Source organism: Bos indicus, chromosome 23, assembly GCF_029378745.1.
Source record: "Bos indicus isolate NIAB-ARS_2022 breed Sahiwal x Tharparkar chromosome 23, NIAB-ARS_B.indTharparkar_mat_pri_1.0, whole genome shotgun sequence".
In the NCBI taxonomy this organism is placed as follows: Eukaryota; Metazoa; Chordata; class Mammalia; order Artiodactyla; family Bovidae; genus Bos; species Bos indicus.
Genome location: NC_091782.1, coordinates 22,132,466 through 22,155,702, shown reverse-complemented (window position 1 = coordinate 22,155,702; position 23,237 = coordinate 22,132,466). Strand labels below are relative to the sequence as shown.

Here is a 23,237-nt window from a genome sequence, read left to right as displayed (position 1 = left end):
TGGCAATACTATTCTTTATTTTCTTTTTGAAGGAGAAGCATGCTTTTTTACAGCACCTGTAAACAAGTCAGTGAAGTATACTGTTCTGAGTTTCCCCATAAATATATATTATTATTTTTTTTTTTTGGAATGTTAGAATACCACAACACCAACTGCATTACATAATAGTTACTGAAGGCAAGTTAGGCTATAACAAGGGTAAAATTTTATGGCTAAAAATATTCATAGCAGCAACTTTTAAAAAGATGATTTTATTAAATCAAGTCATTGCACTTGGTCATTTTATTGCTACAGCAATACAAGGCCATTAAATTTTAACACTTCTCATTGCTGATTTGAACTGATTGTCTCATTCTATTCATACACTTCAAGTTTAAATGCAAGCGTAAAATGTTTACCAACATCGAGAGAGCACTTGGGTTGTTGTTGTTTTCTGTGATCACGGTAAGAAGCATAAAAAGAGAATCCTCTGTTACACCAGGCCCATTCTCTCTTCCTATCTTCAGACTTAGATTTTGTAGAGAGGTAACAGCTTTATAGAATGACCGAAGCCTAGTGGTCGCATACATACACACAGTACATCTAACATTAAAATATAACTCCCCAAATTAGTAATATGACGTGTTTCAGAGAATAGCAAACCTGAACAACACATTCACTAACAATTTGGCAATGACAGATGCCAAGCAGTTCACCTCCACTCTGTCATTTATACTCACTCATTATTAAAAAAAAGAGAAAAAGATTTATCCCCAAGTAAAAGCTATTATTATTACACAGCATCTTGTGATATGAACTTTACAGGAATTAATAAAATTCCTATTTCAAGAGCAAATACTGGTGAATTGCTAATCGTTTTTCCCTTTGAATTTGTTGGGTTTTCTTTACTATTTGGTCAAGGACAGGAAAACAGATATGCTACTTTATTATTTTTCAATTCTAACTGAGGCAAACACTTGATTAAATGCCTTTCTGCACTCATGACCATCTTGATCTTATGCACTGGTGAGAAAATGATCAACAAAAACTTTAAGAACAGCCTCAAATCCTCTGGAAACTTCCCCTACCCTATTATTAGAGTGGGGAAGAGTCCTTTCATAAGACTTTACAGTCATCAAGCTGAAGGATGATTTCCAGAATACACTGTTTTTATTTCTACCTAAGGACTTTCATATTAAAAGAAAATTAGATGCAATTTATTTAAGTAAAAAGAAATCATTCATTTGACAAGTCATTTAAAAACATTAGATGAGGAATAAACAATTTTGTTCAGTAGTGACCTCATCAGAAGAGCCCAAGGACTTTAAAAAGTTAAAATGTATTCACTCAACACACAATCAGATTTCCCCCAAAGCACTAACGTAGTGGATCTAACATCAAGTAATTATGTATTGAAGTGTCTATTATTTTCTATTTCACTCTTCTTTTATTAGAGACAACATGACAAAATTTCATTAACACAAGATTTCAGTATTTTAAGACTAAAACTTAAAGGAAAAATATCGGTTTGGGGGTTTAAACAATACATAACAGAAGCATGATAGATGGTACTTAAAATCTGGAAGTCATTTGCTATAATAAAGCTTAAAGTCTAATCTTTTTGCAAAAAAAAAAAAAATCAAATTTTTACTTTTAATATAAACTCACATATGTTGAGACATTATTATCTGTAGATAACATTTTAAAATGCACAAGTGTTCATAAGTGACTCTGAAGAATCTGCTCTTCATCCATTTTGTGAAAATGCATTTTGAAAATGGACAAGTATATTTGGTTTTAAATAAGCCTTATGATCTACTAGACACTCTTTTTAAAGTTGGTACCTAAACGATAGCCCCAAACATCTGCACCAGCTAGTTTAGTCCAGCAGGTGAATCACGCAAGGGAAAACCTGAGTATACACACAATGACAGCGCGTCCAAGTAGGAAACTGCACACTGAAGTTCTGAAACTTCCGGAGTTTCGTTTTCTACACTTCCGTTCTTAAAAATCAGAGGCAGGGGCACAAAGAATTAAATCACAAGATCATGAAATGAGTTAATATTTGAGCCCGTAAAATAAGCAGAGAAGTACAGCAATAAGGCTGGTGTCTGCATATTATATGTGCTGTTGTTTGTAGGCACAACAAGTTAAGGGTTAAATTGACATTTTTAGTTCCTTAGACCTCATATGAGCTTAAAAGATAGCTCACATTTTCCCCAATATATTTAACAATCTGATACATTTTAACTAAATTCCTTTTATGAATCCTATAGTGCAAGCAATATAAAATATTCCCAAAGTTGAAGAAGTTATTTTGATTATTTCATTAGTTATTACTATATGCATGGGTGAGTAATCTGGTTCATAGCTAGGAAACTATTTCATCACCCAGAGTACAAACAGCACTGCAAACAAACAGGCACAACAGTGTAATCCTGGGTTAAGAAGCTAAACATAAAAATATATATATATACAAAGTTTATATCCCTTATGTTTTATGGGAAAGGTAGTGGCTACAGTTACTATAAAGCTAAACTGTCCCTCTCAAATGATATATTTTACAGATTATTTGAAAAGATATCACCATATTTATAGTATAGATCTCTTTAAAAATAATACTACAATTTTGATAAAAAAAAAAAAAAACTATTGTGAACTTTCCTTTTTATACAGATTCAGTAGTATTTTAAAGCAAACTCAACAAAAAAGTTTGCAATCCCAGCACATAAGAAATAAGGCCTCTTTTTTTTTTCGTATTGGCAAAACAAAATATATAAAAAAAATTTACCCTCCCACCTACAACTTTTATATAGATATAGTATACTATATTCATATAGTATATGAGTTCATATACTCATACTCTTTATCACAACATCAGCGTTTGTTATTTCAGTTGAAGTCCATAGTGTTGCTTCTGCATCCCTGGAACACTGAGAACACTGGGTGCCCGTCACCTCAGGAAGACAGGAATGCTTTCTTCAGCTTCTCTATTTCCACCTAAAATACAAGACATAAATTGAGCAACAGATAAAAATCTTTACTTTAGTAAGGTGTGTTTATTTTCATCATAAGTCAAGAAGATCTGATCATAATTTCAAGCCTCCAGATTTTGGTTTCCAATCTAAAATCTAATTTCCAATGGTGTGATAAATACTTAAAAGGTTCAACAGAAGAAAATGCCACAATGCAAGTTCCTTAGTGGTAGGTAACAACAACAAAAAGAGCAGCTACAGCTGCTTTCGTAGAGAACAATGTTAAATAATGTCATTGAAGATCGGTAAGAAAATCTTTAGCCCTGCAAAGAACAAGAGCATCCTTGAAACCAAGTTAAGAAATATACTCATACCTATAATTACACAAAGTGGGCAGTTCAGAATATTTTTTCCCAAAAAGTAGGACCAATTTAGTTCTACGTTTTTTACTTACTGCTTAGATAATATTGGTAAATCACTTAACCTCACTTGGTCTCAACTTCCTCAAGTGTAAACTAGTATGTTCTAGATTAAGTTGCCTTTGAAGCCCAAGAATATATATAAAACTCAGTCAGTGGGTTATAAATATGTCCACCATTAGGTAGAAGACATTCTTCACTTAACAGAAATTCATGATTTAAGACACGAAGAAGAAAGTTAGAAAAATTCACAAAATTTTCACAGTAACTCTAGAGTTGTTTTTAATTTTGACATAATACAAATAACTAGGTTGAGGCTAAGAGATTCAATACCACACTTGTGACTCCATGCAGAACTTGTACTGGTAAAGTCTAAGGCTTTAAAAGCCACAGTTTTTGTACTCTCTTCCCAATTATATCCCTTTCATGGATCACAGCCTTGTCATGGAGAAGGGACTTTTATAACTCAATGAAGCTATGAGCCATGCCATGCAGGGACACCCAGGACAGACAGGTCACAGTGGAGACATTTTGATCATCTTTGACCATTCACTGCATGTAGAAACATTTAGAGTTTACCTTCTCCTTACAGCATCATCCTTCTCTCCCATCATCCCTTTCCCCAATAAGGCATAAAAATAATGCATGTTATGGCTAACTTCTGACAAACAGTTCATTACTAAACGATGAGCATTTTGCAACTGTCGGAAAGTATAATTTCAATAAGCTCACCATCTCCTAATGGATCCTAACCATTCAAGAACGGTTTGCTTATTCCAGGATATTTCCTGGTATTATTCTTTGACTAAGACCATCATGCACTGGAGAAGGAAATGGCAACCCACTCCAGTGTTCTTGCCTGGAGAATCCCAGGGATGGGGGAGCCTGGTGGGCCGCCATCTATGGGGTCGCACAGAGTCGGACATGACTGAAATGACTTAGCAGCAGCAGGAGCAAGACGATTATTAGCCAAACATGTTAGCAGAATTGGATTGAGACAAAATACCCTCAATCTTCAGCTAGAGTTTCTCTTTTACTATGTTTATGTCCATTGTTCATCACTAGCTTTTCGTATAACTCCACAGTATAATTTAATACTATCTGATGTTAATGTTAGGGCTTCCCTGGTAGCTCAGTGGTAAACAATCTGCCTGCCTATCTATGCAGGAGATGTGGGTTCAATCCTTGGGTCTGGAAGATCCCCTGGAGAAGGAAATGGCAACCCAGTCCAGTATTCTTGCCTGGGAAATCCCACCGAGAGAGGAGCCTGGCAGGCTACAGTCCATGGGGTCACAAAAAAATCAGACATAACTTAGCAACTGGACAACAACAACAAATGTTCATGCTACAGTAATTCAAAGTGTTATTTTTAATTTGGAGGAAAATATAGTTTCTCCTTTAAAACTATGATCCTAAAACTCTACTGCTTTATTAAGTACACTTTTGCAAATACAAGGGTCAAATTTTTCCCAATTAAAAAAATAACACAGGTCACTAAGAAGCTAAATAACAGCCGATTTTGCTGGGAAACAAAAATTAGATGAAATTCTTCAAAATAAGAGACAAATAATTCATTTGACTTTTCATAATTTTTATGACAAACTAAATCATATATACAAATTTAGCATTATTAGTTCCTCTTGCTAACATTAATACCTTATTTCCATGTATGAATATTGTTATGTATAAAAATATAAGGAACAACATTCAAGAAACATTAAAAAAAATTTTTTCAATGTCTACCATGCTTTACACTGGAATTTAACATACATTTAGAAGATGTTATGTATCTCCTACCATTTATTAGTGTGACAGAAATTTGTCAGCAATCTAATATGTATACAGCACTGTACTAAGAGCTATGGGCAAAGATGAAACAGAAAAAGATCCCACCTTCAACGTACAGAAGTGGGCAAAATAAGTATATAACGTAAATAGCGATGGTAGAAAATTATTACGTATTCATCTCCTATAAGACTAAACAACATGAATTTGAAATAAGAAAAACTGCCTTTAATCAGAAGTCTGGTGGCCAACTCAATGAATGTCATTGTTTGAGCAGGGCCTTGAGAATCTACAGAACTTGGGGATGAGAAGACGAGACAAAAGGGACACCCATGAAAATACAGTAGGAGCAAAAATTCAGACCAAGGACTTTCCTGGTAGTCCAGTGGTTAAGACTCTGCATTTCCACTGCAGAGAAGCAAGGGTTCAATCCCTGGTCAGGGAACTAAGATCCCACACACTGCACAGCACGGCCAACGATGACAATAATAATAATCCAGGCAAATCAACTGTAAGGGACAATTGGGGATAAGAAGCAAGTGAGCACAGAAAGATAAACTAGGATTAGGACATAAAAGACTTCATATACCACGTCAATAAGCTTGAACTTCATTCAGCAAGTAAAAAGAAGTTCTCAAAAACACTGAGTGAGGAAAGACAAGAATGAGAGAAACAAACTAAACAGAAGACAAGAGCATGAGAAATGGACAGAAATAGTGGGAATAAGGAAGACGTTTCGGGAGTAAAGCCAGACCTGAAAAGTGAGTGGAATTAGAAAAGATGGAAGTCCCACATCTGCATGACTAGAAGGGCAACAAACTTTCAACACAAACAGAAAATCCGAATCTGAATAGAAGGTATTAAGGGTAACAGGGGACATGCTAGGTGGAACATTCAGGAAGACTACTAGCTGGAAACACAAGAGAGAAGCTGGGAAAAGAAGAACTAGACTTCAGTGGAAGATGCACCACACTAATCGCCATACTCCTGGGCACAGGTGAGCACCGTGGATACAGAGAGGAGGGCTGAGGATGGCACTGCAGGAGCACCTCACTTAGGTGAGGAGGGACGAGAAGTCAGAAGAATGCAGGGTCACAGAACCCAGAACACACTTTGAAAAGTAGAAACGTGAAGCGCTGGAGAAACTGAAGAGACACAGGAGTTGCCTTCAGAAACCCAAGATGCAAAGGGTTAAGGACTGAATTAAAAGCGAAGAATCACTGACTACAAATATATGCTTTTCTTGTGCTTTTGCTGGTTTTGCAACAAATGAAAAGAGAAAACTACAGATCAAGAGGGTAGCAAGACCTCAGGGGGGCTTTTTATTTTTTTAATAAAGAGGAAAATTGAGTATTTTCAGGCAAAGAAAGGAGAGTACCAATAAAGGGTACATGTCAGATAAAAAGAGTAAAAATGGAGTTTTGATAATCTGCCAAATACCTTCACATATAGTATCTCAACAAGTAAAGCTAAACTAGGTAAGTGACTTCCTCATTAAAGCTATGTAATTTAATACCTAAGAGCAAAGGTTCTGAAGTCTGGCTGCTTCTGTTAAAAAATGTTAGCTCCACTGCTGACTTAATCATTCTAAACCCTAGTTTCCTCATTCTTAAAATAGGAACAATGATGCCTACAAGTTGTTATGTGTCCAATGAGACAATGTTCAGGAAGTGCTGAGTCTGACATATGCACAGTTCTGAACTGAAAGTCACAAGGCTACGTCAGAAGAGGAGCTCAAGTTTGTTTGTTTGTGTTTTTAAGAAGTTCCATGTTTGCTGTTCCACAGTGAGAACAAAAAGACACAGGGTAAATAAGAAGGTAAGGTAAAATAGGGAGGAGTATATCAGACTTAAATACAAAATGGGAAGAGCCTCTTAAGAAGAGGAAACACTGAGATATGCAGGAAAAAAAACACAAAAAAATACAAATGAAGACAGAAGTCAGTGAGGATGGAAAAAAAGGAAGATAAATAAGTGAAACTGTCAGTCATCAGCAGATTGAAGATGATGACATTAGCTATAAAGTAAAATTAATTCAGTGAGAAATAGAAGTCAGCAAATCTAAAACCATTTCATTGCCATTACCACTACCCCTGCCCCCAAGCAAAAAATGGAAAAAAAGTTTAACTGTGAAGAAAACTACAGGTCAAGAGAGAAACAGAGTGCAAAAGATCTCGAACTAGACACTTTTAAGAGACAAGAACGATGTCTGCTTTATTTAAGAGTGCATCCCGTGTGCCTCATGCCTACAAGAACGAACGCTCAAAAACATTTGCTGAATGAATGAATGGAATGTGGCAGGGAGTCAGCAAGAGATTAATTAAATGGTGACCCATGGTAGGGAGTGTCCAACCAAAGCAGGATAGCATAATTTGTGGTGGAACCAATTGCCCAGTTGGGTTGGAAAAAACATGTCTAGTTTATGCTGACTACAATCTCAATGCTGGAAGAAGTGAATTACCTCTAGATTACTTCTCATTTCCTTCTCTTCTTCCAAATCTTTTCGTAGTTTATCCAGTTCTTTCCTAAAAACAAAGTTATTTATTGCTGTTAAGTCTTTCAATTAATAAATGTATTTGAGTAAGGTGAACAAATCTGTTGGCTGATATCCCAGAACATTAGGAAAAATTTTACAAAGGAAACAACCACGTTGATTAGAAAAACTTCAAATTCTCTAGCTGAAACAATTCAAAATGACAGTTAAAAGCAAAGCAAAAGCAGGGCAAATCTGAAAGAATGAAATTTTTAAGTGAATACAGGTAATTTTCCATATTCAGTTATCATCCATTTCAAGGCAGGACACACAGCTCAAATAAGGTGATAAAATGAATGTGACAGTATGTCACAGGGCAAAACAAATTATAGTTTTTAATAGAATAAACTTGAACTTTACATATATCTTTCTCTCTCTTTTTTAAACTTAAATATTACATTAAACTCCAAAATCCAAACCAATAACAAAAAACTTCAGCCAGCAATTCTTCTCCTATAACTCATGTTTTCATTTTTCTAGGCTTCTTTCTATCTTTTTATATCGTCATTTTGCCTTCTATTTGATTTTCCAGGAGGAATTCAAGACTTTTAAAATAGTCTTTGGAAAGACTTCTAAAAGATCTGATACATATGCTTTAAAATATAGGTCATTAATATTTTTATTCATTCAACAGCTTATTTAAGAGCATCTACGGGTAATCTGTATATGTATTTCTTAGTTCTTAACAGCACACTTGGCATCAAAAATGTAAGATGTCCCAACCCATTTATTTTATAAATGCCCAACTCAACCCTAGCAAAAAGTGATTCAAATCCTCTGAGAAGAAAAACAAATATACATGCAGACATATCCCAGATCCAAAATAAGGTGAATCTTATTTGCCAGTACTTTTAAGACTAATTAACCCCTATGTTTGACATTTCTAGCCTCAAATTACATTTTTCAGGCCTATCTATGCTATAACAGGCATTACCAGCTCACTTCTTTTCTGGCTGTAGTCAGGCACTCCACGGTACGCATGCACCACACCTTGCTTCTCATTCATCAACTGATGGACATTTAGGTTGTCTGCACTTTTTGGCTGTTATGAAGAACACTACCTATGATTTTTGTACAAGTTTTTGTTTGAACATTTGTCTTCAATTCTCTTGGACAGCATTATACCTTGGAGAGGAATTGCTGGATCCTATGGGAACACGACAGTTAACTTTCTGAGTAACTGTCAGGCTGTTTTCCAGATTGGCTGTACCATTTTACATGCCCACTCTCTCAATGCATGAGGATTCCAATTTCTCACTTCCTTGCAAACACTTGTGATCGCTCAGTTTTTATTATAGCCATCTGAGTGGGCATGAAATAGTATCTCACTATTTTGATTTTGATTTGCGTGTGCTAATGACCAATGGTGCTGAACATCTTTTCATGTGGCTATTGGCCATTTTTCTATAATCAAACTGCTGGAACCTAGTCTATAATTGAGCTACTACTTTCTGTTTTCACTGATTTGCCTTTTTCATAATCAGGCTAGGTTTCCTTATTCAAGCTTTCCAATTCCTAATTGGAATAATCAGAATTAATAACTGAGTTTCTAATTATTCTGTTTTCTAATTCAAGCTTTTTGCCAAGAGGAGACACTATTAAAAAATTTCTTTGAAAACAAACTTGCTCATACTAGAAACGTCTTTACTTGATGTATGTAATTTGGAAGAACTCTTTACACATGTGTTAAGTAGTACTCAAAGAACACAAGGGCTACTTACCCATGGTCCTTTTTCAGTGCTTCCACAACACACAGCAATTCAACAATCTGAGCTTTAAGTTCATCCAAGGAATTTTCTGCTTCTACCTTAGCTTTGATTTCTAATGGAGTTAGAAAAGAAGCTGTATTTGGTTTAGAAGTACTTGAAGGTGTTGGAAGGTGCACAGGTGGCTGAAAACATAATAAACAAAATTTTTATTTTATTTGTATTTATATTTAATAAGTTCAAAGGATTTTTTTTTTACCACAAGGAGATAAAATAACTGAAGTAATACTTTCAAGATAAATGATAAACTTGAAAATCAAAAAAAGCAGCTTGATGTTCACAACTGGAAAAAAACCACTAAAAGACCAAAGAATAAACCTGTAATTACTAAGGGTTTTTCTTAGAAATGTCAAAGGTTTCATTTAAGAAAAAAATCCATTATATTTATCTTATGGCTGCCTATTGGACCATCTAGAAGCAAGAATATAAAAGCATTATTAAGGTACTACTTTGATCCTTCATATTAAATAGTTACTGTTTAGAATATCCAAAGAGCTCCAATGAAAAGCAACTATAAAGAATGCAGTAAGTCCAAAGAGGCATTAAAATGAATCCATGGCCTGATACCCTTTTCCTATTTCACTTGGGCACAGCAGGTATTGATAAAATTTCAACAGACTGCTGTCAGCTGAGAGAATCAGATTAAGTGTATCTGATAATCTGAATGGCAGTCAGATGCCCTGCAATGAATCTGAGGAGCAGGAATAATCTTCTCAAACATAAGATGTGTGTCAGTTGTTGTAATACTATCTTAAATTAAATGGCAAGGGTCTAGAAAAGGCCCTCAACACCATGTAACAGATGGAAGAATCGAAATCATTCCTGTGTGCATTCAGTGCTTATTATGGTGTCAAGCTCACTATGATGTAAGGAGTAAAGAACTGTTGGCTTCTGCAAAACAGCCCGTGTTTTAATGGGAAATGAAACAAATGTATAGATCTATGCCTTAAAAATTATGAAACAGGTAGCATTTGTGCTACTCATTTAAAATAATGTAACCCTCCTAAAAAGAGATCTACAGAGAATAATGCAACTTCAATTTAACAGTAATCATTTTATTTAGTTTTAGTAGGCATTATTTCTTGGCTTAAGAAATAATCCTTCCTGACAGACACTTTTAAACCTCGTAATTCTGATGTTCACAAAGAACGCTACAAATCATACAAATCTTAGACCATGATGCACCTCACCTTTGGAGAGTAGCATGAATCCTTCTTGTGTTCAAATGGCTTTAGGTTGGCACTGTCATCTTCTTTTGGTAACTTCAAGGTTTTTTCTGGGCTTTGAGTTGGCTAAATGATTTTATTTTTTAAATCAAGAAACAGAAAACACCAAAGAAAGAAAAGGTAGTAAGCATCTGGATAATAAACTAAGCAACTTTTATCACTGTTTTCAGCAGCTACTGTTCCAGATATCCCGTTGTTGTTAACAGCATATTACATAATTTCATGCAGTAAGCATGGAAAAACAGCTTGTCTATTAGCAACAAAAATTTTCTCTACTTACATTAACTTAAAAGCATAATAGTGCTTAAGAGGTAATATATTAATACTTCAAGTACTACCAGTATCCCAGGCGATGCACAGAAAGCATAAAAAGAAGTTATAAGGGGGTGGGGAATGCTCTCACTTTTTCCTGAAGTGAACAGGTACCACTCAATTCTAATTATTGTTGTTGGACAAGGAGATTACACAGGTCCCCTGTCTCCTTTCGACACTGTGCTCTATGGTTATGGTCTTGGGACAACTCCATTTCTGATTCTGTAATCTTCCATTCCACATTCTGCGGAAATGAACAGGTCTCTTTCCCCATGTCTCTTAAATACAACCCTTGGCCACTTATGTATAGCTGTCTTTCTGATTTTTTAAACTTCAGTGGAACTCTAAATCCGCCCCCCTTTCTTATCTTTGGAAGGACTCTGGCTTTGCTAAATGGTCTTGCTTCACAGCAGCAAATGTAACTCACAGAATGTGCACCATTGAAGCGGCCAGGCAGTCTTCTTCCAGGCATCTTCGGTCTATTTGCAGTGAGATGTAGTAAGTTTTCTGAGGAAGCGATGTCATCAAAATTTACAAGATCTGGAGAATAAAAATAAACATATCTATTAAGAGATAACTGCACATTTTAAAAGGTAAAAAAGAATGTCTCTGTATTTTCAACAAACTATAAAATTAGAAAGAGTACCACTAAGACTCACAAGTTGACCTGTGCTTTTCATATGCATTTGGAAAACAACACTCACCCTCAAACACTAACATTCTCTTTACCTGATACATTTTATATATCAACAATATAATGTTCATATCTTCAATAGAAACTTAGACCTCAACAAAGTTCTTATTGAAAAATATAAATCTGTATCATAAGCTGTGTGTGTGTTAGTTGCTCAGTCGTGTCTGACTCTTTGCGACCCTGTGGACTGCAGCCTGGCAGGCTCCTCAGTCCACGGAATTTTCCAGGCAAGAATACTGGAGAGGGTTGCCATTTCATACTCCAGGGGATCTTCCTGACCCAGGGGCTGAATCCAGGTCTCCTGCATTGCCAGCAGGTTCTTTACCGTCTGAACCACCAGGGAAACCAGTAGTATGAAAAAGCCAATCTTCCTAAGTTCTTACTTACAAAAAAAAAAAATCTGCTTCAACTCAGAATTAATTACAACATATCACAAAATTAACTCATGGAATGTGTATTAAAGTTCAAGTAATATCCTAATATTAAAATGTTAAAAACTCAATTTTTTATCTGGAACCCTGCTGCTTTCCAACCACATTTCTTAAGGTAAAGATGAAGTGTAATTTAATGTCTTTATACATGTATGTGCATAGTATACTGTAGCTGGGCCTGGACCTATTCATATACTTCACTGCACTTCTGTTCAGACAGCATCCATGTGTACGAATCAGATGACAGTCATAAATCTAAGGCAGGTTCAGACAGCAAGGGAAAATGCTACATACATCATCCATGTGCTTTCCCATCACCAAAGGCTGGTTGACCTTTCATTCAGTATCTTGAGTTTAAGAACAAATCTAGGTTAATTTGCATCTCTGAAACAATGGTATATAATACCTTCCCTTTTGCTAGATGGTCCAGAAAACCTTCCTGAAGGAGCTGATCTTTAATTTTGAAGCCCAGATATCTATAAGTGGTATAAGAACCCTATAATTCCAGACACTTCCACTATTATTAAAATCTCCCTCTGGCCCAGATTCCAAACAAAGAACATTAATCACAGCAAATATGCCATCACTCATTTCGGCAGCAAGGCATCTTTCGCCTTGTCTTCCAAGTATGGAATCATTCTTCACGCTGCCATTGCCTAGAAGTTTAAAATGCTTCCTGTCAAATATTTACATGCACAGATTCAAAGAACTGCTATTTCTTAAAAGAAGTCCAAAGACAGTTATCATTATTGCCTTTAAAACTTAATCAATTTTCATATTCTAAATAATTTAGAGAATTTTTTTTAAAGGGCTGGAAGACACAAAGGTAAAACAGGCAGAGGTTACTACTACTTGGCAATATGCACTCTGTAATAACTGTATTTGTTGACCTCTGTTGATTCTTTTCCATACTCATGTTCTGGGGTTGCTTTATTCTATCTTGGATCTAGTCACTAGGCTAATATATCACAACAGGCAATCTAATATGCTTGGTTTGATTTCTGTCTTGAATTGTTTGGTAAGTGTACACAAATAATTATAATATACACCAAAGCATAATAAGAAACACAGCGGCTTTAATGGAAAATGCATTATATAATGTGAGAGATCTTGAGTTTAAATATATATCTAAATATCTCATTTGTTAATTACTGCATAAATGAAGATAACAGTCTTTAAAAGGTGTTAAAAATATGCTATAGTTTGAAAGGTTAGAAACTGCTTTTTACACTGATACATACATACTGACAACCTACAAAAAAAATCTTGAAAAGCACAATCCAGTAATTTTTGCCTATGGAGATTATTTTCAAATGCATATTTAAGCAACATGCAAAAAGAAAAAGAAATAAAAACACAAGAAGAGATGAAGCTAAATGAAATTTAAAAGGTAAATGAAAGGAAGATTTACAAAATTATATATCATGCTCATGTAAAATGCCTTCTATATGTCCAGTTTTGGCCCACAACACCAAGACAAGTAATTTCACTATTCTAATACTCTCTCAGGTCCTCCATTTAAGTCACTGGGTTAGTAAAATGAAATAGTGCACGTTTCTGACTCATGATATGTTTGAATGTTTTTAATTTTACCTAAGAGTGGTATCAGTGAATCTATATTTTACACATGGCATGAAAGGCATGAGAGGCACTTAACTCTTGCCGTCACACAGCCACTCTGCTTGCCGTGTACACTGCTACACACTGCCGAATACGTGGGATTTTTAAAAATCAAAATGAAATATAAAATTTGGGGGAGAAAATAAACTGACTTTCATGGTTGTTAATTAAAAAAAAAACTTTTATCAAAAGAATATTTTAAACTAACTAATCAAGAAAAAATTTCCAATATGAATTTCATTTTATTTTAAAATGGAAAACCAAAAGGGTTAGAATAGACAGACAAACATGTACACTTTAGTAAAATCACAAAGAAAACTCAATGTGCACCACCTATTTATACTGAATATATTATTTTGATTTCTTTTATAAATTGTCATCTTACCAAAATGGAGAAAGGTAGGATAATTTCCTGACACGTAAGAAGGGAAACATGGCAAACAGGCTAGGAAACAAAATCTGGAAAGAAAAGTCAAGGATAGGAATGTCTAGAAAAGACTAAACCAAAAGAATTATTTTACAAAGCAGGAAAAAGGAACAGTCGTAAATGAATAGAACCATTTCATGTTTAGCAGATATTGCAGTTTATCTAAACTTACATTAAGATGTGTATTAGATTTTAGATTTATTCTTTTGTGTTTCATAAGGAAAAACTATGATTAGTATTAATTTCAACATACATTAAACTAGAAAGAAGCCTTTTTAAAAATTACTCACTTAACACCACGACAATTTCTAAAAGGATGCTTTAGTACTTACTGAAACTAGAGGTCAGAGTAATAAATCAACATATTAACAACTCATTGATATATTTGCAACTGAAATTAAACCACCTTATAGTCAAGTTTTAGTCCTCAGCAGATGATAGTAGTTACAATAAGACAGGCAATTTTAATTCTGGTATAATAGGAAAAAAAAAGTGCCAAATATTATTTTTAAGTATCTCACCATAAAAATACAACTCAATATAACACTTAAAATCTCCCACAGAAACAAATGAAAATTCAACTGTGCCTTATGTGAAACTCTCTATAATGATATTATCAAGCAAATTATTATTAGAAAATAAAAAAGTTTAATTACTGCCCTTATTTCCCAGGTAAATTCTATATTTTGGGGTACAGTGTTTTCTTTTGGTTTGAATCCTAGCTTAGATGCAAGTTCACTTTTTAAAGCGTCTACCACTCAACAGGCAGACATCATATTTGAAAAATCTCACCATAAGTTGAATAAATATTGAGAAATTAATTTAAACAAAACAGATCAATTATTAAATAGAACTGAAGAGAAAGAAAACCATTCTACTTAACAATGATGACTTTCAGATCAAATAATGTATATATTTCTACTATTTCTTTTAATGTAAGAAGAATTATCACAGAAAGATAATCAAACAGGATAAAATACTACACTCTATAAGAATACTTCATCAATTGTCCTTTCTCAATGAAATAGCTGTTTCCACTAAATTTTCTAGCTGGAGGTTTAAAACTACTTACAAACCAATTTTACTTTCTGGAAAACTTACTATTTTAGAAATATTTAGACTATGTGAACTTTATACTTAACCTGTAGTAGCAGTAAGGTTATCCTAAACCTATTTTTGATGAAGTGTTGGAAAAAGAGAAAAGAAAAGAAAAAAAAGAAAGCATGCTTTGACAGCTCTGCAATGTACAATGCTATCTTGTATCATACGAGAATATTTATGAAGAAACGTTTTAACAAACTGAAACAAATTAAGTATTCTAGGAATTTTTCTTATATGAACAAAAGTCAGACTCAATATTTATATACATATGTTTATATATGGCTTTATATATAAGGAAATCAAATCAGAGAGTAGGGAAAGGAATTTATATTCTTAACAGACAAGAGTAGGTACATCAGAGATTTAAGGGATCATTCAATTGTTAGATAAGTGAGAAAACTGAAGAAACACGTCAATTACCTACCAACTAATAATTTAAAACCCACATTTTTTAACAGCAAATTCTACTATATCATTTCACCTCAAATTATTATTTTACAAAATAAATTCTAAGGAGACTTTCATGTATGTTTTAAACTTTCTGGAATTTATGTTAAAGGGCTAGTTTCATGTTATTTAAAAAATTTTAAACCTCACACTGACCCATGTATGTAAATTAAATCATACCTCAACGCAAGGCCAAATTTGAGGCTGTATCTGGTAACAAGCACAGTTCTGTTTATTTTTTTAAGGTGCCAACATCTCGAAGAAGAGGTAAAACAAGTACCAGGTACATTTTATACTACAAGTACTAAGAACATAATATTCTAATTAAAAAAAAAAAAAAGGAAATAAAAAGCCTCTGATGTGAGGCTTGAAACACAAGCTACTTGCTGTCAGCAGCAATGTCTTTTATCTTAGCATCCTACTTGTGCCCAAAACACTACTGTGAATACACACCTGCTCAGTAAGTATTTGCTACTTAATATGAACTCAATTTCCAAAATCTATATTTTCTGAACTTCACAGTGAGTAACTGCAATACATCAAAGGCAGTGTGACAGTGGAAGATACAAAGACTGCAGCTTGGAAGTTAACTGTTAGTTTTTTGACCATGTATAGTCTTAGCACCTCTAAATTATTCATTTCAACAAAAAAGCTAACTAGAAATCAGAACATTTCAAACCCTGTTCCACAAAGCCTCTAATTTTTAATGAAGAATAAATGGTTATGGATATAAGACAAGAAATGGGACCAAGAAACAAAGGAAAAAAACAGAACTTTTCAATCACCAGTAGTCACACATGTCAAGGAAATAAAGCTTGCTAGTAATCATATATAGATGAGGTTTGGGGGGAAAAGTGAAAAATTTGTTTTAATCTACAAAAATTTTTGATAATTTCCAAGACTATGAGGAAACTAAATACAGCAAATGTTAAAGAATGATACAAGTAACAAAAAATACAGGCAGGGGAAAAAAAACCCAAAAAACTCTAAATATTACACTTTCAGCTACCAAAGAGACTTTTTAATCAAAATCCAGAACTTCTGTGATAAAAGACTGCAGAAAACTGTGGAAATTCAAAAGATAATACCAATGGATTTTTGATATCCAGAGTCTGTGTTTAATTTTTTCTTTACTATTGAAAACATATTTCTAGCTACATTTAAAATCAAACAGAAAATAGTAAGAACTAATAGAATTATATTTTTTACTACTAACCTCAATTTTTTTTAAATTAAAGGATTTTTTTTAAAAAACAGAAAGATGATTTTTGTTTTTATTTAACTACCAGTAAATAAGAACAATTTTTTACCAAAAATATACTGAATATATTTGAGTGAATGTCTCTAAAATACAATCAACCTCTCAATTTCCAGAAATTATTGATAAATATGACTTCATCCAGATCAGGCAGGATCTAAATATATGATGAAACACCTATAAAACATTCCAATTAAAAAACTATAGGCGGCTATGCTAAAGTCAGAGCTTTTGTACTCCCAAACTAAAAAGAAGGAAGAAAAATACAATCACCTTAAAAATAAGAAAGGAAGCACATTTTACAATAGTGATAAAAAAAATTTTAGTGTAACTGGCCTTCAAGTTTAACTGTAAAGAAATGTTAACTTGAAGCTAAAAAATACATTAAGACATTAAAAAAAAAAATTTTTTTTAGGAAATACCAGAGAACTTAAAGGGGATTTAAAGAGTTCTCTTCTGGTTTATGTGATCTTGAACATTTGCTGTAACTGTAACTTACTTTGTTTAGATGCAAAATAGGGAAAAATGGTCTCTGCCTCTTAAAGTCAGTGTTAACATAAGAATATGTATGAGAAAATGTGTTTAAAATGTTAAAAAACTAAAGAACAAATGCAAACTGCTAGAAAACAACCATTACCACAAAGTAAGGACTGTGTGATGCTTTTCCTAACAGGGAGACCTTTATCTAGACTTTATCTAGACTTCTCTGATGCAAAAAGAAAAAGGAAAATGACCTCTCAGTATTTCATTTTATAACCAAGAAGTATAAAACACCAGGAGACAAAGAAGATTAATGGGCTAAAAAATTAGTGATAAAACTGAAGGAATAATATTTAGCTAAAGATGTAAACCTTGCTATGTATATATACAGAGAGAGAGTCATGAAAAGTCTTATTTTTCAGAACTGGAAACAACAGTATTTGGAGATTTCAGTAGGAACAGAAAAATATTCTTCTTAAATATAATCTAGCATGGCACTGAAACTCCAGTTCATTCATATCTGCCCAAGTTAGGTGGTATGGTCGTTCCACTAGAGGGACAGAACGATAAATGGCTGATCTTTTAATATCCATCTCAGTTCTCTGACCAGTGACAAAGCTTATGTGAACCAGAAATATTTTGTCCATTTATATTCTTTCAGTTTCATTTTCTTTTTGGCTTGAGAGATTTTAAACAAGTTTTAATTAATTTCCATTATATCCACACACAAATCTTATTTTCAGTAGTTTCTGAAAACTGTATTTGCACTTTTATTTTTTATACACCATCTTTCCACATGTTAACTTACCTGTTTCTTTAGAGCTTCTAACTGTAAATGAATCTAGGTCTACTGATTTTGGTCTAAGTGGTAACTGTTCAGAATCTAGCTTTGGTTTTGATACTGGCTCAGCTTCAAATTTTGATGAGCTGGTAGAAACATCTCCATTAATCCTGAAATGAGAAAAATCAAACACATGCAAAAATCATTTGTATCTGAAGCATGACCATCTTTTTAACATTGTGATTTAATGACACTAAAGATGTTACAGTATAACACTGATTTTTCTTATTCGTCTATAAAATTATTTCCATAAACATAAATCTCTACCCTAAGACCTATCCTAATAAAATAAGAAATGTAAATAAAACAGTTTAAATAAGTGTATCTGCCTAGAGTGAACGTAAGATTAATAACATTTAACACAGATTACAGTCTATATGAAAAAGATGAAAAGCAAGGACTTTAAAAATAACTTTTACGATTAAAAAAACAGTCGAGCCAAAATTATGTCAAAACCAAGTAAATCAATAAACTAATTTAAAGTTAGATAAAACCTACTTGGCTACAGGAGGAGGTGGAGGAACCGGTTTTTCAGGGCGCTTTGGGTACACTGCTCCAGACCTCAATATATTATTGGCTTTGGTGGGTGGAACAGGCTTCTTGGGTGGGACTAGTGGAGCAGCTGGTTTAGAAGGTTTCTGTTCCAGCACTGATTTTTCATCTGATTTTTCTATTATTTAAAAATATTTAGAAAGTTACTAACAATCAGAACTATTTTTAAAGCTAATGTCAGACTAGAAAGGTGTGAAACAAAAAGAGACACTTCGTGTATGTGTACAATTTCATCTGTTTTAAAGTTATAATTTAACTTTAAATTATTTATGAAGTATTAGTCGCTCAGTCGTGTAGGACTCTTTGCGACCCCATGGACTGCCGTCCTCCAGGCTCCTCTGTCCATGGAATTCTGCAGGCAAGAATATGCAAGTGGGGAGCCATTCCCATCCCTTCTCCAGGGGATCTTCCCAATTCAAGGATCAAACCTGGGTAGCCTGCATTGCAGGCAGATTCTTTACTGTCTGAGCCACTTTAAACTTAACTATTATTTTAAAAAAACTCTACCCTGGTAGGAAGGGGGAGCACTGATAATCTTCTGATTAACAAATAATGCCTGCTTCTTACTGTCTTCCCACCATCCTTTGCTCTTAGGGTTGGTATTCTACTCCAATATAATCATGTATAATTTACTCTAAGCAGAAAACAACATTATCTAGACTTAAATCCAGTCCACTTTCTAAAACTGAAGTATAGGGAACTAAAAATGAGTACAAACTCTAGTGCCATTTAATTAATTTATTTAAAAATAATCATGATGACAAAAAATTTCTTTTGAAAAACTGAGGCTACATTGATTAGTTGCAGGTAAGAAAATGACAGGCTTATATTTATAATTTTTATCATTATACTAAGAATTTTATTAGTACCATTTCACTGAATAATTTTATGAGATAGTTAATAAAATATACTGGGGGAAAAAAAAATTAAGAACAGTACCATGTCATGTTAATAAAAATTTTGTCACCAAAAAGGCATAGTTATATACATAATGACATACTTGTAAGTTCTTGTTCCATATTTTATCAGTGGTCACTTGGAAATGCTTTAGAGAAAAACACAGTAACACAGTACTCTGCAAAAAATAGGAAGTATATCCTTAATTGATTCTACTTTCCTAACATTTTAGAAAAGTTTAGGGGGAAAAAAAAAAAAACCCCGTATTTATCCAGTCTGAAGTGACTCAAACTGGAATGTGATGTATTTTCAGAAATCTAAGTACAAAGTTCAAGGAGCTATCATCACAGAACACATCTGAGTAACCACTGCTCCAGCCAAGAACTAAGCCTTAACATTAATTCCTTCTCTTCATGCCTCTTTCCAATCACCACCTCAACGCACCAATCCAAAGGTGTCTTCTAACACGACAGATCACTTCTGAATATTTTAAGTTTACACCAATGAGATCATAATATGCTGCTGTGTGAAACTCTATTGTCTTCATTTGTGCTATGCTATATATTCTTGCCTGAAGAATCCCATGGACAGAGGAGCCTGGCAGGATACAGTTCAAGGGGTCGCAGAGTCAGACACAACTGAATGACTAATGCACACACATGCTATACTGTATCCTGGCACATGCATTACTTCAATTTATTTATCCATTCAACTACTGATAGACATTTTGTACTCTTTCCAACTGAGGGTCAATGTAAATGATGCTACGATAAACTTTGAGTCTTTTGGTGTACATATGGAACACACATTTCCTGTGAGTATATAATTAGAAATAAAAGTGCTGGGCAACAGGGTCAACTTTAGTTCTCAAGGGTAGACACAACGACTTACATTCCCACCTACAATGTATTAGGGTTTTGATAATCTGGATCCTCACCAACATTTAGTATTGGTGCTGCTGTTGCTAAGTCTATTGTAAAAAAATTCACTCATGTTGGTGAGAATCTTACTTTGGTTTAAATAAAATTACATTTCCTTGCTGAGTAATGAATTTGAGTAACTTTTTCCTACTCAGGTAGAGAATGAAGCAGGCTACTGAAAGGTATGTCCAGGAAAGTCTTCCCCCAAAGCAGGAGAAAAGCATGTGCTCCTAAGTGTTGGGATCATTACTATCCTGAGGGACAACACGTATGATGAGCACAGCACCTCTGAGACAACAGTGAGAATGATGCTGCAAAGCAGGTCTGAGACAACCCGTGCGGAGTCTTGGACAGGGAGGATTTAAGCTCCATTCTTATGATATGGGAAAGTGCCCCATGAAATATTGGGGAGTCACCTAAGAGTCAAAGGTAAGATGGTGATCTGTTTCATGTTTTCTAGTAGCTCCACTTTTATCCTTATCAATAAGGCAGGGTTTTTCAAAGGACATGCTCTGTGAAATGGCGATCAAGAGAGAGATAAAAGTAAGGAACACACACTGGAAGAATACATTGTATCTCCTGTCAGAAGGCTAAGGTTCCTCCAAGTGGACCTAGCCTAGCTATGGTTTGAAAAAGCTCTGTTGACTCTGGAACAAGAAAGAGAGATAAACTTATGTTTATTTTTTTAAAGAAATAATGTGATCCATGTCTATAATAATAGTCAGACCCTCTGAACTGATATTGGCTCTCCCTGAATGCTAGTTAATAGGCAAAGCACTGACATTCTTCTTATTTCTTGCACCAGATTAAAGTCATACCAGGTTGAGGAGAACATTTTCAAAATATTAAGAATTGCTTTCCTTGTTGTAATTGTCTTATTTCACTTATTTAAAAATTTCTTACATTTGTACACCTAAACTTTGAAATCAACACTTCATAGTAAGCTTGAAAATTTTTTCAAAGAAGAGTTTTGGTGGTTTTGGTAACATTTAGGGATAAGGGGGGAAAAGGTCTTTTTTATTCATTTACATAATTACCACTTCTGGCATTCTTCATTACTCTGTGTACATCCAAATGACAACACAGGATCATTTTCCTTCTGCCAAAAAGAACCTCTTTAAACCGTCCCTGTGTGGTACATACAGGTCTACTGGCAAAGTATTCTCTCAGATTTTATCTCCAAGTTTTAATTTTGCCTCCACTGCCTGAAAAGTAATTTTGCTAGGTAGAGAATTCAAGGTTGTCAGTTATTTTCTTTCAGGCCTTAGGTTTTTCTCTTTATCACTGCTTTTCACAGAACTTATTATGATGTGTCTTGAGGTGATATCCTTTCTGTTTTTTCTGCTTGGAGTTCACTGAGCAGCTTGGATTTGTGGGCTTCAAGTTTCTTTCAAATCTAAAGATTTTTCAACCATTATTTCTTCACATTTTTTTTTCCTGTCCCTTCTCTCTCTCATTTCCTCAGGGACTCCATTCACACATAAGTAAATCCATTTTCTTTCTGCTGCCTGAAAACTGCTTCTAGATAATAAGCTGGGGGTAACTTTAGGGTTTGCCTCATTGGTTTCAGTGATAACTTCTCTCAGTGATAACAGCCCTATGTTACCTGTTGTCCAATGTCTGAAACCACCGTTAAATGTATTTTACGCAGCTTCCTAGTCATCTAACTCAAGAGGGCAAATTCAGTCCCTGTCACTTCCTCATGAAAAGGATTTTGAAAAAATAAAAGTAATAAAAATGTGTTACCTCCCATTTTGTTTATAAGATCAACTGATTGATTTCAGGAAATATAGAAAGTCACTAACTTATTTTAACAAAACCCTTACCTACTTGATAAAGGGGACTACAAAAGAAATAAAATAATGAAAATAATTTAGTAACAAACTTCTTACATGTGTATGTATGTGTGTGTGTGTGTGTGTGTGTGTGTGTGTGTGTATATATGATTCTATATAACTTTGTATGGTGAGTTTTTCATGTAGGACAGATATTATAACCAAGTACCAAAATAAACTGATCCAAGATGTGGACCTAACAATAGGTATATCACAAGACTAATCAAGAAATATCTTTGCATCTAAATTTAAAAATCTCAAATGTAAAAAAAGGAGGAGGAGAGTTGAGGATATAAAAACTTTCCATGGTAAGCCCAGACCGTGAGAAAGAGATAAAGCTATGAAGGTGTATGACATTCAGAGTCAAGAGTGTGGTTGCTACATTTAGTGAATAAAGTAGAAGATAATACCAAAAATGTCATCTGGGATCATTTCCTAACAACACTAAATACAGACCAGGATGTGGAGCAACAGGAACTCTCATTCATTGTTGGTGGGAATGCAAAATGGTGCAGACGCCACGAAAGACAATTTAACAATTTCTTACAAAACTAAACATGCTCTTACCATATGAACAAGCAATTACACCCCATGGTATTTACCCAGGTGAACTGAAAACTTATGGACACACAAAAAGATGGCACAAGTTTTAAAGCAGCATTGTTCATAACTGCCAAAACCTGAAACCAACTTCAGTAGGTGAATGGATAAACTGTGGTACATCCAGACACTGGAATATT

At 34.2% G+C, this 23,237-nt stretch overlaps 1 protein-coding gene across 1 annotated transcript in view; it reads right to left on the bottom strand.

Moving 5' to 3' along the window:
* Positions 1-23,237, bottom strand: part of CD2AP (CD2 associated protein) — an 86,273-nt gene continuing 63,036 nt past the window's right edge. Inside the window, exons 12-18 of the mRNA XM_070778079.1 lie at positions 18,792-18,963; positions 18,261-18,403; positions 11,422-11,534; positions 10,647-10,748; positions 9,412-9,581; positions 7,619-7,682; positions 1-2,979 (exon numbers count right to left, since the gene is read on the bottom strand). Of these exons, the coding sequence (XP_070634180.1) occupies positions 2,938-2,979; positions 7,619-7,682; positions 9,412-9,581; positions 10,647-10,748; positions 11,422-11,534; positions 18,261-18,403; positions 18,792-18,963 (806 nt within the window). The 3' untranslated portion in view covers positions 1-2,937. The remainder of the gene's footprint in view (positions 2,980-7,618; positions 7,683-9,411; positions 9,582-10,646; positions 10,749-11,421; positions 11,535-18,260; positions 18,404-18,791; positions 18,964-23,237) is intronic.